At 44.6% G+C, this 13,559-nt stretch overlaps 1 protein-coding gene across 1 annotated transcript in view; it reads right to left on the minus strand.

Moving 5' to 3' along the window:
- Positions 1-890: 890 nt before the first annotated feature.
- Positions 891-13,559, minus strand: part of slc39a10 (solute carrier family 39 member 10) — a 36,765-nt gene continuing 24,096 nt past the window's right edge. Inside the window, exons 4-10 of the mRNA XM_079254579.1 lie at positions 7,731-7,906; positions 5,583-5,747; positions 5,370-5,478; positions 4,995-5,297; positions 3,065-3,145; positions 1,371-1,561; positions 891-1,300 (exon numbers count right to left, since the gene is read on the minus strand). Coding sequence (XP_079110705.1) covers positions 1,148-1,300; positions 1,371-1,561; positions 3,065-3,145; positions 4,995-5,297; positions 5,370-5,478; positions 5,583-5,747; positions 7,731-7,906 — 1,178 coding nt within the window. The 3' untranslated portion in view covers positions 891-1,147. The remainder of the gene's footprint in view (positions 1,301-1,370; positions 1,562-3,064; positions 3,146-4,994; positions 5,298-5,369; positions 5,479-5,582; positions 5,748-7,730; positions 7,907-13,559) is intronic.

Below are 13,559 nucleotides of genomic sequence, written 5' to 3' on the forward strand. Positions count from 1 at the left end.
TATTGTACCTTTAACTGTCAGCATGAGCTGAAATGAGCTTTTAGTTGCATAACTCTAGAGACTCTGCAGGTTTCAGTACATTAAAATCTGCATTGATGGGACAAGTGAACCTCCGGCTCGGCGGTTCGACTGAGGCACCCTACACGACTCCAGGTAACTACAGCACTTTGTGATGAAGATGACTGGTTTGTCTCAATTCACAGTATGAAGCCGTTAATACTCACAAAGAAAAATAACATAGAAAACTTCACATGAGCATTTTACTACAGATTGTCAAAAATAAACACTGACAGAAACTTGGTCAGACAATCATGATATGTTGTTATGCGATATGCGATGCAGCCGTGTCGCAGCTTCGTGAGGGGCCTGCGGTGCAGCCGTGTCGCTGCTCCGTGAGGGGCCTGCGGCGCAGCCGTGTCGCTGCTCCGTGAGGGGCCTGCGGTGCAGCCGTGTCGCTGCTCCGTGAGGGGCCTGCGGCGCAGCCGTGTCGCTGCTCCGTGAGGGGCCTGCGGTGCAGCCGTGTCACTGCTCCATGAGGGGTATGCAATGCAGCCGTGTCGCAGCTTTGTGAGGGGCCTGCGGCACAGCCGTGTCGCTGCTCCAGTGGCCGGGGCTTGGCACAGAGGTGTTTCATACGCAGCCTGATGACATTAAAAGGGGATGATGGATGGCAGGTGGAACGCACATAACAGATGTGAGAGGCAAGGATGATGGGACACAGTACAGAGAGAGTGAGAGACAAAGGGGGGGCAACACGACGACAGCACACTAAAGACAGGTGTTGATGGATAGGCGGAAAGCTGCTGGGCCGTGACAGCTGCTTTTTTGCAGGAACGTACACCTTGTACCTCCTCAGTGTCTGCGGCTCGAGTGGCTCGTCTACAGGTTGGGAGTGGGGGGGGGGGTCCTGTTTTTTTGCTTCATGGGAGCAAAGACATATTGATGAGGAGCAGAGTATACATCACTAGCAGAGTCAGAAGAGAAGCAGAAGCCGCCGCTGCATGTTTGGAATGGAGGCACAAGCCATGAAGGAGACGGGCGTTCCATGCAGGACGGGGCTGTTACACACAAACACAACATGTTAAGGCCATGAAGAACAATACTGATACATCCAGCTCGCCTCCTCCTCCACCTCTTCTCTCCGCGGCTAAAAGCCAAAGTCGAAAACGATGCGGTCTTCAAAGATGGCGATTAGCAACATGATGGCGAACCCGGTCAGCATGCCCAGGTTCTGCAGGAGGAAGTGTCCCACGTGGCAGCGCTTGTGCTCTTCACTGTCCCCGTGGAGCATTTCTGGCAGCTGCAACACACAAGGTCAGGATCAGACGGAGATCAGGACGGTCAGAAGTAGAAGCGCTGCGGGGACTTACCATATCCACCAGAGCCACGTAAAGGAACATGCCGGCTGTGATGGCAAAGATCCAGTTGGTAACGTTGTGCGTGTACTGGCCGACAGCGGTGCCTATCAGCATGCCGACGTAGGCCATGAGTGCAGACAGCAGATTGTAGACAATGGCCTGTTTTACTGTCATCCCGGCTTTTAGCAGCACCGCAAAGTCACCTGTCAGGACGAGGACACTCGTTTAGACACCGTCCCTCCAATGTCCACCCTGCTTTATGTCTCTGTGAAAAGCAGATATGTCACCATGTTCTTTCCCATTTTCTTCAGGCTTTTCTGACTGATGTTAACTTACTCTAAACAATCTCCCTCCAAACATCCGCCACCTTTATCCATCTCCACACAGGTTAGAAAACAGCTGCGCTCTCCAAGAACTGTATCTTAAGTCCCCAGTGAGATGCCTATGATTACACATGTACGCCGTAGCCTCTCTAGCCTCTTCAATCATTGCCGGGCCAAACGCGGGGAGCGGCCCGAGTCTCAGCGGAAACGCCCTGGATTCGGAGAGGGAGATGAATACTAAGACGAGGGGTGGCCTACATTTCCTGCACCGTGTAACAAGCGGCCTCTTTTCCTCGCTAATTACCACAATGAATATATTACCGCTCTGCTCTCATCCATCAATCAGCGGCGGAGAAAAGAGTGAAGTCCGCACACACCTCACTTCAGAGGCATTTTTCTTCTACTTGCTTCAGTGTTTCCTGCCCCCCCGGTTCCAATCTGCCAGATACCGAGACACGCCTGCCGCCGCCTCATCTACCGCAATTAACACACCCATCACTGCCAATTAGCTTCACTCTGGGTGCTTAAAGAACCCTCAAATCATCATAGTTTTCCACCCAGATGCCAGTCAGGGGACGGTTTCGTGTTCATGAGGAGGCGAGAGGCGCTCTCGTTGAACTGCTGGGTTTGTCTGACAAGTTGCCTGACGAGGTGAGAGCACGGCGGCGAGCGCCGCTGAAGCACGGGAGCAAAATGGACGGGAAATTACACAGATAAAGACACGGAGCCCGAGGATCTTTGAGATGAGACGTCGGTGCTGCAGTTAGCCATCTGGAAAGTTGGCTACAACTGGGCGAAACTCGGGACGAGATGTTGGAGACGAATCAAAGCCTTCCTAGTCTTGCTCTATAAAGCTGCTTTTACAGAAACAGCTTCATCTCCTCTCATCACACGTTCCCTTATTTTTACTGACGACGGCAGTAAGAGGGCGAGATCCGGTCGATTGACACAAGGGGGAGCAGCTGGATTATAACACAGCGCTCACACACACACACACACACACACTCAGAGTCATCATCAAGCACATGTAGTAAACTCTGACCATCTTTTTCTCCCACCATAAACCACAGACGGAAGACGGCCTGGTGGAGCAAATAAAAACATGGCTGATCGCTCTCTGAATCCAAAATGTCCTCTGAGTGCAGACAAATAAAATTCCCAGTCTTCTTGTCTGACTGGACTGAACTGGGAACCAGTTGTGGTCGTCATGCTGGCTCATAGATACAGGTAAACCATCTGAGGGATGGGAACCCTTGGTTCGATCCACACACTGAATATTATCATGTGACCAAAAGGAAAAGTCAGAGCTGCTTTTAGTTTGACAGGAAACCATCCTGCCATTAAAATGTTTCTGTTTTTATTCTCTTCTCATGTTTTACTCACCGAGTTCATGAGGTAATTCATGGCAGAAAACAGCCACTGATGTGCTGATGCCACCTGTCAGGTTTGCACTGAATGCTGCACCTGCAGAGAAGACAGAAGCGGAGATCATTATTATTATTATTATTATTATTATTATTATTATTATAAGCATTGTTAATAGGAATAATCATCATCATAATAACAATATTATCATTATTATTATTATTATTATTAATAATAATAACAATAATATCAACCGACTGTGAGACATTTAAAAGTTTTAATCTAATTATTGGTAGGACAGCTGTGGCTTACGAACATCTCTACATGTAAACACCTCCAGTGTTTTAGCGCCTGTGGCGGTGGAGAAGCTGAAGCTACAGCAGGTGTTTAACATGAATCCTGCTTCACACGGAGACAGAGGTGGAACACTGTCTGCAAACTTCCCATCAGAGCGACCGACAGGTTTCCGTACTTTTCCCTCCTGCTCTGGTCACAATCAGACACAATGTTAATAATGCAACTTCTTCTTCTTGTTTCCTTGACGATGGGCATGCCGTGATTTGGTGGGTTACCATTAGCAACTGGTAGAGGCATGGACCAGAACCGTCTGGTGGATGGTGATGTATCAAGTGGATCATCCTGCAGGAATCTTCTGACTTTAATGAGTCTTCAGAACTAAGAAGGACAAACTGGCACCTGTCTGTCCAAACTTAGCTTCTCTTTCAGAGGGAATGCTAAATTCAGGTTTTTTTATACGACATGAGTAACAGCGTTGTTGTTTCTTCATTAGTAATGATGGTAAACATCTGACCTCTTAGCTACAGCAGCCATCTGGTTTATGTCAAGATTAAGAAACAGAATTTATTTATCTGATTTTGGAGAGAAACCGGCTGGCTGCTACTTGGTTTAGCTTTTTATTCAGCAGAACGACATGAGTTAGACATCAATCTGAGACACATTTCCCAAAGCAGCGTGCAGCTTAGCAGTTGCAGGACGGAGTAGGATGGCGGGGAACGTGACGGCTAACGGGATTTAAACCAGACTCGCTAGCAGTGAGGCGCATTGTAACCTCAGTTCTTTCTCTCAGTCATAGTTCCATTTGTAGAAATATAGTTTGATCTCAGCTTTGTTTTTTTTTTTTAATGCTCTAAATAAAATGAAAAACAGAAACCCCCAACAAAAGCTGAACTAGCGTCCTCATTGGACAGTTTGTTTTTACTTAAACTGAGAAAACTGATTTCATAATGGTCAAAAAATGGATGAAAAAAATAAAATCTTCTACTAAAACCTGAATTTAATGATATCAAGTTAATGTCTGCTTGTTTTTTTTTACACAAGTAAAGAAAAAGAAGCCCTAAATATCCATCAGTCCATTTCCATAACTGCTTAATCCAATTAAAAGTGATGAAGCTGGAGTCTTTCCCAGCAGTCACTGGGAGAGAAGCAGGTGCACCTGGACAGGTCGCCGGTCCATCCAGGAGACACACAACGTATAAGACTATAAAATAACGAGGAAAGGTCCAGTTTAAAATCACTTTAAAAGAACGCATCCAGCAACATAACATATTCTGAAGGGTCCAACATCCAAACCTGGAGGTTCTGATGCAGGAAGCAGCTGCTGGGGTTTTATCTCAGAACCAGATGATCAGCTGAGCCATGTTCTTATGAAACATGGATTTACACGCTTTACTTTGTCTTCAGTCGGCACGACAACGTGTTTCTAAAATGTACTGGCTGACAGGTAGTGTGTGTGTGTGTGTCAGGTGTTGTTTAGAAAACTGTTTATATGTAAAATGAACAAACTATTAATGAGCATTTTGGACCCGATCGATGGCGCTTTGTCCCGGGTTTAAACTTCTGTTTAGACGACAAACATGAAACCATTGCAAGAGGATTTTAAACACATCTTATCCTGCATGATGTTGCGTAACCGAGCCGACGTGGTTACCTATGGCGAGGCCGTCGCTGAAGTTATGCATGCCGTCTCCCATGATGACCATCCAGGCGATGCTGGCGATGCCGGCGTCCTTCATCTCCTGGTCCGAGTGGCAGTTTCCTCCGTGGGAGTGGCTGTGGCTGTGACCGTGGTGCTTGGCTTTACGGCCGTTCTCCTTGGTGGGTGTGTTCTGGTCTTGCTGGGAGTCTGACGGCGCCAGCGGCGTCTTGTTAGTGGGAGAGTCGGGTGTTTGGAGCTCTGTGAGCTGCGTGTCATTGTGTCCACTTTCACAGGAGACGGCTGTGCTGTCTGGGTCTGGAGGAGAGACACGTTTCAGCCGACGGCCCGGACACAAGGCTGCTGCTGTGATGTCTGAACGCCGCTTACCTTCGCTGAGCGGCTTCAGGTGCAGCCACTCCGCATCAGAGCGCCGATTCAACTTGTGATCCGACAACTTCCTGCCAATCTTTCCCTCCTCGCTCATCTTCTTCATCCCCTGGAAACATGACACAATATCAACATCGTATCAACGATCACAGAACTGAAGGAATACGACTGAGCCCGGTGTCAGCGGGAAGTACCGCGCCATGTTGAGCTAACCTTCTGGTCTTTGTAGTGTTTAAACATGCCGATACAGTGTTCGATGATGAAGAGGAGGTAGATGCCGGCCAGCGCCGTCAGGCCCTTCCACACACCATCAAAAGCCGTCACCAGGTCGGTGTCGTGGCTCGTCCCGTGCTGGCTGTGGTCGTGCTGCCCTTGAGACTGTGGACAGGAGGAGGACCAGATGTGACAAACATATTGATCTTCTTCTGAAACGCTGCCTAATGCTTCTGCGCTGAATGTTTACACGTTTCATCTCACAACAACAAGGAGGAAAAATAGAGAATTTCTTATTTTTGTTGAAATTCTCACATTTAAAAGAAAGTTGTGGATTCTCTAAATGTTTTTATGTTTTTGTGAAACTATGTTTGATGTGTTTAAAGATAAATCCAGAAGCATCTCTGGTACCTCCTGGATGATAACTCCTGGATGGCTGATAATCTGCTGTGTGCGCCGCACAATGAATACTGGGCGAAATGTTCGAGAACATCCGGTATCATCAGTACGACAGACTGTCTTATAAGTTTCTGGTTGCCAAGGAGATTCTGCTGTCATGATTTAAAGGTGTGATGTGTGATCTGAGAAAAGCACCATGTGTCAGACTAGTAAGCAGGTTGTACAAATGTTCTTATTATTATTCATTCATGAACATCCATGGAAGCCACAATGGTGCTGCTGAATGACCCTGAAATCTATCAGACACGCCTTTTAACGTCGAACCAATCATGTAACATGAAACACAAAAACAATTTAACAGCAGTGAGTTTAGTATCAGATCGGAAACAACTTGGGATGAATGAAGTCCTTCTATCCATCACATTATTATGTCCTCAGAGCAACGATTCCCCACACAAAGAGTCCTGCAGATCTCCATAGAGCTAACATTACGAAGCTGTAGGCTCATGCTGATTGGCTGGAAGGAAGGTCCAGCGTGTAAGGCCCACCTCCAGCCACAGATGACTTGTTAACCTCATGAATACAAATCATCTGTAAAGTTTTCCAGCAACCATTCCTACGTTTAGATTTCCCGTCTCCAGTAAATGTAATGAGCTCTTTAAAACCGAGAGGCGCCTGTAATCCACGCTGCTCTTCTGCTCATGTGGAGAATGTTTTGTGGCAGAAGTTGCTCTGCTGCTCCGTACATGATGCTGCGCAGTGAAGAAGTTCAGTTGTCGGTTAGATCCTGTGGTTTTGCTGCGTCTGTACTGGTTTTTTGTATGTAGATAGATAATTTGTTATGTAGATCTTTCCCAACACTACCACTGTCTGTCGTATGAATGAAATGAAAAATACTTTATTAATCCCCAAAGGGAAATTCAATATTGTAGTATATAATAACTAATTTGAGGAGGTCTTGTTCCAGAGGCTGCTGGCAATAAATGTATGCAGAGGTACAAGTGTTTTCTGATAGAAGATTTTTAACTTTATATGTTGTTGGATCTCATTTTTATGCTTTAGTTTTAATGTAACTGAAATGATGCTTTTGCTTTAATTTATGTGGTACGTAGCAGAGTTTGATGCAGAACTTTTCTAGCTCCTCCTTTATATGTAGTCATGTTCTTTAGGGGTGGGAAAGTTGAATAGAAAAATCAAAATTCAGGATTTTTTGCTTCACAATTTTAAAATCGATTTTTTTAAATAAATAAAAATAATCCATGATAAATTTTTTGTCTTTTTTATTGTTATTATTGATCTTTTTACGTGTCTTCTTGGGCATCATAGCAGCAGAATGATGGTCTGGCTACTGGGTTGTTTTTTCTTAATTGAAATCAAGTAAAACAACGAGCAAAAAAAAAAGTTTTAAACATTTTTTAAAATTATTCTTAATCTACAAAAATCAGCAACATTGAAGAATTGTGAGAATCATGATTTAAATCAAATCGGCACCCAAAAAATCAGAATCAAATAGAATTGGGACAAAAGCCTATCGTCACAGCTCTGATGTTTTTAGTGATGGAGGTTGTGAAATTTCCAAATATTATTCAGTTTTAATTTATTGCAGTCAAACTACAACCTTCAGACACCTGCAGGTATCCACGGGGAAAAGAAAGCAAAACATAACTTCGCCAACACATGACTAAAGGTACGGAGGCTGTGTTCTGGGGAAGTGTGTGTGTGTGTGTGTGTGTGTGTGTGCATACTCACATGAGGCAGCAGGTGAAGGAGAGCGTCGCCACTGAGCGTGCCCACAGCCAGCGCTACCAGGAAGGTGAGCAGGAACTTGAAGAAGGATTGTTTGAGAATGGGGACGAGTACGACGCCGAGCAGAGACAGCAGGCTGATGATGGTGATGGACACGAAGCCCCACATCCAGACCCACACTGGAGACGGAGACCAACACTAAGTTACACCAGAGCAGGAGAGACTGGCTGCTTTATTGAGTGCAAACAGTTTGACATTAAAAGATGGGTGTGAATTTTCTCCAGAGGGTGGCGATCCACGGCGTCCTTGTGATGACACATGACGCCTAAAGCAAAACAACATGATGTGACATTTCAGCAGAACTTCCCCCTCCTCATCTTTCATGCGAGGCCGCAGCCATGAGGCGCGAGGCGTGAACGGAGGAGAGAAAAAAGCTGCGTGATCGTTTAAACCGTTTGCCATTCTTTTTGCCAAACGTTTAATGTAGGATGAAATTCAATGTCAGGCCAAAGCCGGCGCGCGTGTGGTGCAGCAATGCCCGTGCTCACATCTGTGTGAGGAAAACCTGCTTCTTTCAGGCAACTCACTTCAGGGAAGCCGTCTGAGAAAAGTGTCTCCAGACTGTTCAGCAGGGAACTGCAGGAGCTGGTGGGAGTTACGGATGTTAGTCACTGCTGTAAGGCTAAGAAAAAATCTCTAAATGGTCAACATTTATCAAAATCTAATTGAGCTAAATGTATATAAAGGCTTCACAAAGCCAGAGAGGGAGAAACTGTTAATAGGTGTAAAACCCCACAGGCTTCTGCTCACCATGCAATCTGTCCTGGGTGGTGCAGCGTTAGATGACCAGAAACATGCCTCATGTCTGACAGAGTGGTCTTTAGAGAGACTGAATTAGGCTGGGATTGTACCATTACCAGCTGCAGGATTAAAAACATCCCAGAAACTTGTTGTAAGACCACCTGAACGCCTCCTGGGAGAAGCGTTTCAGCTAAATCACCCTGATGCTGAACACTGTCGCCTGATTCCTCTGAAGCTGAGAGAACAACATGGATTCTGCATGAAGTTTCTGCACTCGGCTTTGCTTCGGCTTGTTTTCTGGGATCTGTGTGTTGCTAATTTACCTGCCAGCATTTTGACAGCATTCAGAGGCAACTTCTAGTTTCCTCACTTCCAGTGCATAACAACGGATTTATGCACTTTCATTTGCAGCACATGCTGGTAAATCCATCATTAGAAACACCCAGAGGTGTGGAAAGTAGAAGTAGAAAGTAGAAGTAAAAAGTAGAAGAGAAGAAGTAGAAGTAGAAAGTAGAAAGAAGTAGAAGTAGAAAAGTACAAGTAGAAAGTAGAATGTAGAAGTAGAAAGAAGTAGAAGTAGGTAGAAGTAGAAAGAAGTAGTAGAAGTAGAAAGTACACGTAGAAAGTAGGAAGAAGTAGAAAGTACAAGTAGAAAGTAGAAGTAGAAAGAAGAAGTAGAAGTAGAAAGTGCAAGTAGAATGTAGAAGTAGAAAGAAGTAGAAGTAGAAAGAAGAAGTAGAAGTAGAAAGTACAAGTAGAAAGTAGAAGTAGAAAGAAGTAGAAAGTAGAGTTAGAAAGTAGAAGTAGAGTTACAAAGTAGAAGTAGAAAGTAGAAGTCGTGTCCAGCAGCTCTTTAAACCAGTTCAGCTCCACTGCAGGTAGACGAGCCTGTTAGTGAAAACAGCTTCTACATGCATCAAACCTGGCAGGACTTCTACTTTATTTTTACTTCTACTTCTACTTTATACACGTCTGATCTCCACACAGTTTCTTCAGTCTTTTAGATTCTCTTGGTGGGTCTGTAAACTCAACAAATTCCAACTTAAAAAACGTTCTGCGTCGACCCACCTGGTAGGTAGACGGTCTTCGCCGTCATCTCTGAGGAGAGTTTTTACATCCAACATCACAGCTCATCTGCTGACTAAGCAGCCAATGGCTGCACAGACAGGCTCCTGTTTGAAGCCCCCTCCACACACACACACACACACACACACACACACACACACACACACACACACACACACACACACACAGCCGAGGCTCGAACCATTGACCTTGGAGTGAGGCTGCGATGCTAACCACATTTCTTATATGTGTTCTCTAATCACTTCTAATCTCACAGCCCTAAAGGCACCGCTCTTTTCTGTCACAGAAAAGATGCATAAACTATTTTTTCCATATAATATATGGATATTTAAAAACTGAAAAAACATTAGATATTCCTCCGTTATTCACAGGATTTACTGTCGAAATGGTTAAAAAGTCTTCAGGTTTCTTTTGTGCAGCAGCGATTCGTTCACATCGTGGATGAAATGAATCCATGGTAGAAATTTTCTGCTGATTAATGATTGATTTTCCTGAGTGTTGCGCTGCTAATGACAGCTACTTCAGCATCCCTCACGCTTCCTGCCTGCACTGTCAAGTCTGTCCAGACATTAAAGACACTCCTCTGTTGGTCCTTCTAATGTTTGGCTCTGTCACCTTCCTTATTTCTTTTCCTCTTCTTTCTCTGATGAATGGGCCACTGGGCTCTGCTGGTCCAGTTGCTTTCATGTACTGGTGATGTAATGTGATGCTCCAGACGAGTGACAAAGTTCTGAAGATGGCTTTCTCTACCTCAGGATGTTGCTAGGCAACAACAGCTCCAGGAATGTATATAATAAACATCACTAACATAAGAAAATAAAAGAAAACCATTAAATGGTAATGGTTGTGTGTGAATGTGCTGGTCAGTAGAAGGTACGTGCTTCAGTTGCGCCTTGTTTCCATCACAGCCTTTCTGTTTCACGGTCACTGATTTCAGCATCTTCAGCATCGTCATGGAGACAGGCTGGATAAGTGGATTCATTTTCTCATTAAAGTTCAGAAACAGATAAAGTTCTTGTTTCACCGTTGCCGCCCCGCTGCCAGAGAGCCTTACATCGCCCGGCTTTCCAGCCGGCTGCCTTTTTATTTGTCGCCATCAGGTGGAACGCGGCGTAACCCTGAGAGGCGAGTTTATATCAGCCAGACAGTTCATCACCGCATCACTGCAGGTCCTTCACGCTCACGCAGCTCATCTACTTCTCTTTCTCATTACCTTTGTGTGGTTGTGGCTCTGTGTGTTTGCAGATGTGGAGGTGGGCCGGCGCTCGCAGCACAGACATTCAGTGCAGGGAAACAGGAACAAAAGAGAGGAGAAGGAGACCAACCGGCGTGTGGCTTCTCTCCAATTACGCATCTCCTGTGAGCCGCGGCTCAGAAAAATGGCCAACGGTGTCGCTTAGCTTCTCCTAATTGGCACAGTGCAGAAAGAGGGGGAGTAGGAACCGGTGGGAAAGAACAGCACATTTTCTGAGCTCCCCGTGAAGGCCAGCAGGAGGTAGATGAGAGGCAGCTCCGCGCCGCGCGGTGATGAGTTTGGTCCAATCTCGGCGCATCGTTTCTGAGAATCTAACGCCTCTAGTTTCCCACTAATGAGGAGCCGCCGCTGCCCCCTTTGACTTGTTTGTGCTGTCTCCGCCATCATCATCGTTAGCATTTTGTGGCACACGGCTGCACATGATGCGGGTTTCTGCAGAGATTCTGTGTTGGATAATAAAGTTGGCTCAATTGAACCTAAGTGGCTGCTGCTTCATTGTCGGCCGCAGTGACTTTCTATCAGTAAAAATCCACTTTGCACCTCTGATTCATATTAAACCAGGTTGTGCAGAACGTCTTACGACCTCACACTCGCCGCGTTGCCAGTTTACAGCAACAGCTCGGCAGCGTCTGATCCATTACACTGCAGCACTGACACAGAACACGACAACAAATACATCCCATTATCTGGTTTATTACAACACGTTCATTTCCACGGCAACGACTTATCCAAGGTGTTTACTTTCTCAGCTCACAGTGAACAAACTCCAAAGGCTTCCAGGTTTAGAGGTTGTTTTTGTTGATTTTTTTTCCTCATGCAAACTGCTTCAGATGCTCGTTTTATGACTTTATGAGTTTTATTTCTCCATTCGTAACTTATTAACCAGAATACATCGAGATTTCATCATCTGAAGTCTCTTATATGGTGAAAACACTGAAGTCCAGGAGCTAAGCTCAGCTATGAACTTTCAGCCTGTTTCATTTTTTAACACAAAGATGTATAAAGAGTCCTTCTTATCTGGGACTCTACACACACCAGCATGGAAAGCTAACATTTTTTTATAAAGACAGTGTAGTGGAAAGGAATCTGTGAAGACGATTCACTTCCAGCTCAAGCTATTGATATATTTAAGAAGTCTGTATGCAATGTGATCAGTCATTTTACTGCATTTCATTGTCTGACTAACATTCCCACCCAGACAAACTCGCTTTGTTCATTTGCCGTGTGTCAGATCCTGTCATTAACATTACACCGGGGATCTTTTACCTGCAGTCGCCCTGATAGGACAAAAGAAATAAAACTATTAAAGCCAAAAGTTGATGACTTAAGCGGCGCAGCAGCCCTGCAGAGCTGCGTAAAGTCAGCAGCAGAAGTCCCATTGGTTTGGGGAACAATAAATAGGTAACAGGATTTCCTAAAAATTGAGCTTTACAGGGATTTTTTCCCTCTGTGAGGTAGTGATGTACTTACAGTGTGAGCAGTCAGTTATCTCATCCAGATGCAAGTCAGCTAAGTTAGGAGCTGCACAGAAAGAGACCTTTCAGAGTAACATAAGATTTTTCCCCTTATGTTGCTTCTGCATCAGACAGTTAGCACAGAGTGTGTAGCATGACTGAAACACAGTGTTAAAATTAATAGCACCTGATGAAGGTAGGATTTTATATAAATATTAACATTAGGGATATAGAACAATAAAAAAATCTGCTCTATCAACCTTATTCTGGGTAGCTTTTAGCTTTAACCTGACCATCAAGTGTTCTGTTGTCTCCTGCAGGCAGTTTACATGAACACTAAAACTAAATCATTACCTGATTTCTGTGCTTATCACAACAACATCCTTTATCCCTTTATCATGTATTAACAATTATCTGGTTATGAGAAATAATATAAACACACCTAGACCCATCCCCAGTACACTTTTATTACTACCAAGTACAAGTACACACACTTGGTATTGACCCGATACGATACTGGTATCGGTGCATCCCTACTGCATATTGTGAATATACCAGGAAGTTACATCATTACATCAGTATGTATGTTTTATGATAATAATATATAAACAATGACTTTTCAGATTTCAGTGCATGTAGACGTGTCAGTGTCAGTTAGTACAGTTACCTGACTTCTCCCAGTTTTAATGGTTAAGTAAACAGACTTATGGACTTTTCATTTGTACCAAACACAAGCCCACTTTAGAAGAAATAACCCTTTAAGAAACCCAAATGAGCTTAAATAGAGCTATTACAAAGTGGCCTTGGCAGCATAACTTTGCAGCGTGACTGTAAGGAGGAAGAAAAACAGGGAAAGCACATGCCTCGTTATGCTCTAAACGTTTACAGCTACATAAACCTCTCCAGAAAATTTTTCGGAGGGTGCGGTTTTACAACGAGGCACATGAGGAAATGCTCTTCCTTCTCTGTAAATACAAGTTCCTGATGCTCTGATGTAACTACCGGTAGTTTAGGACTGGTTTTTAGTTGTTCACGTGTGCTTTCAAATAACTTAAAGAAACTTTTTCTTTATAATTTACGGGCATTGTTTAAAAACCGGGTTCCCGAGTCTGGTCCACCGAGGCTACTGCTCTGCAACCATAAACTCTAGTCCAACCATGTCCACATAACAGAACACACTCTCCCAAAATGTCACCCAAAACTGTGTTCCCCCATGATCTCCTGCCACTCATGCAC

This window comes from Telmatherina bonti, assembly GCF_933228915.1.
Source record: "Telmatherina bonti genome assembly, chromosome: 15".
NCBI classification, from domain to species: Eukaryota; Metazoa; Chordata; class Actinopteri; order Atheriniformes; family Telmatherinidae; genus Telmatherina; species Telmatherina bonti.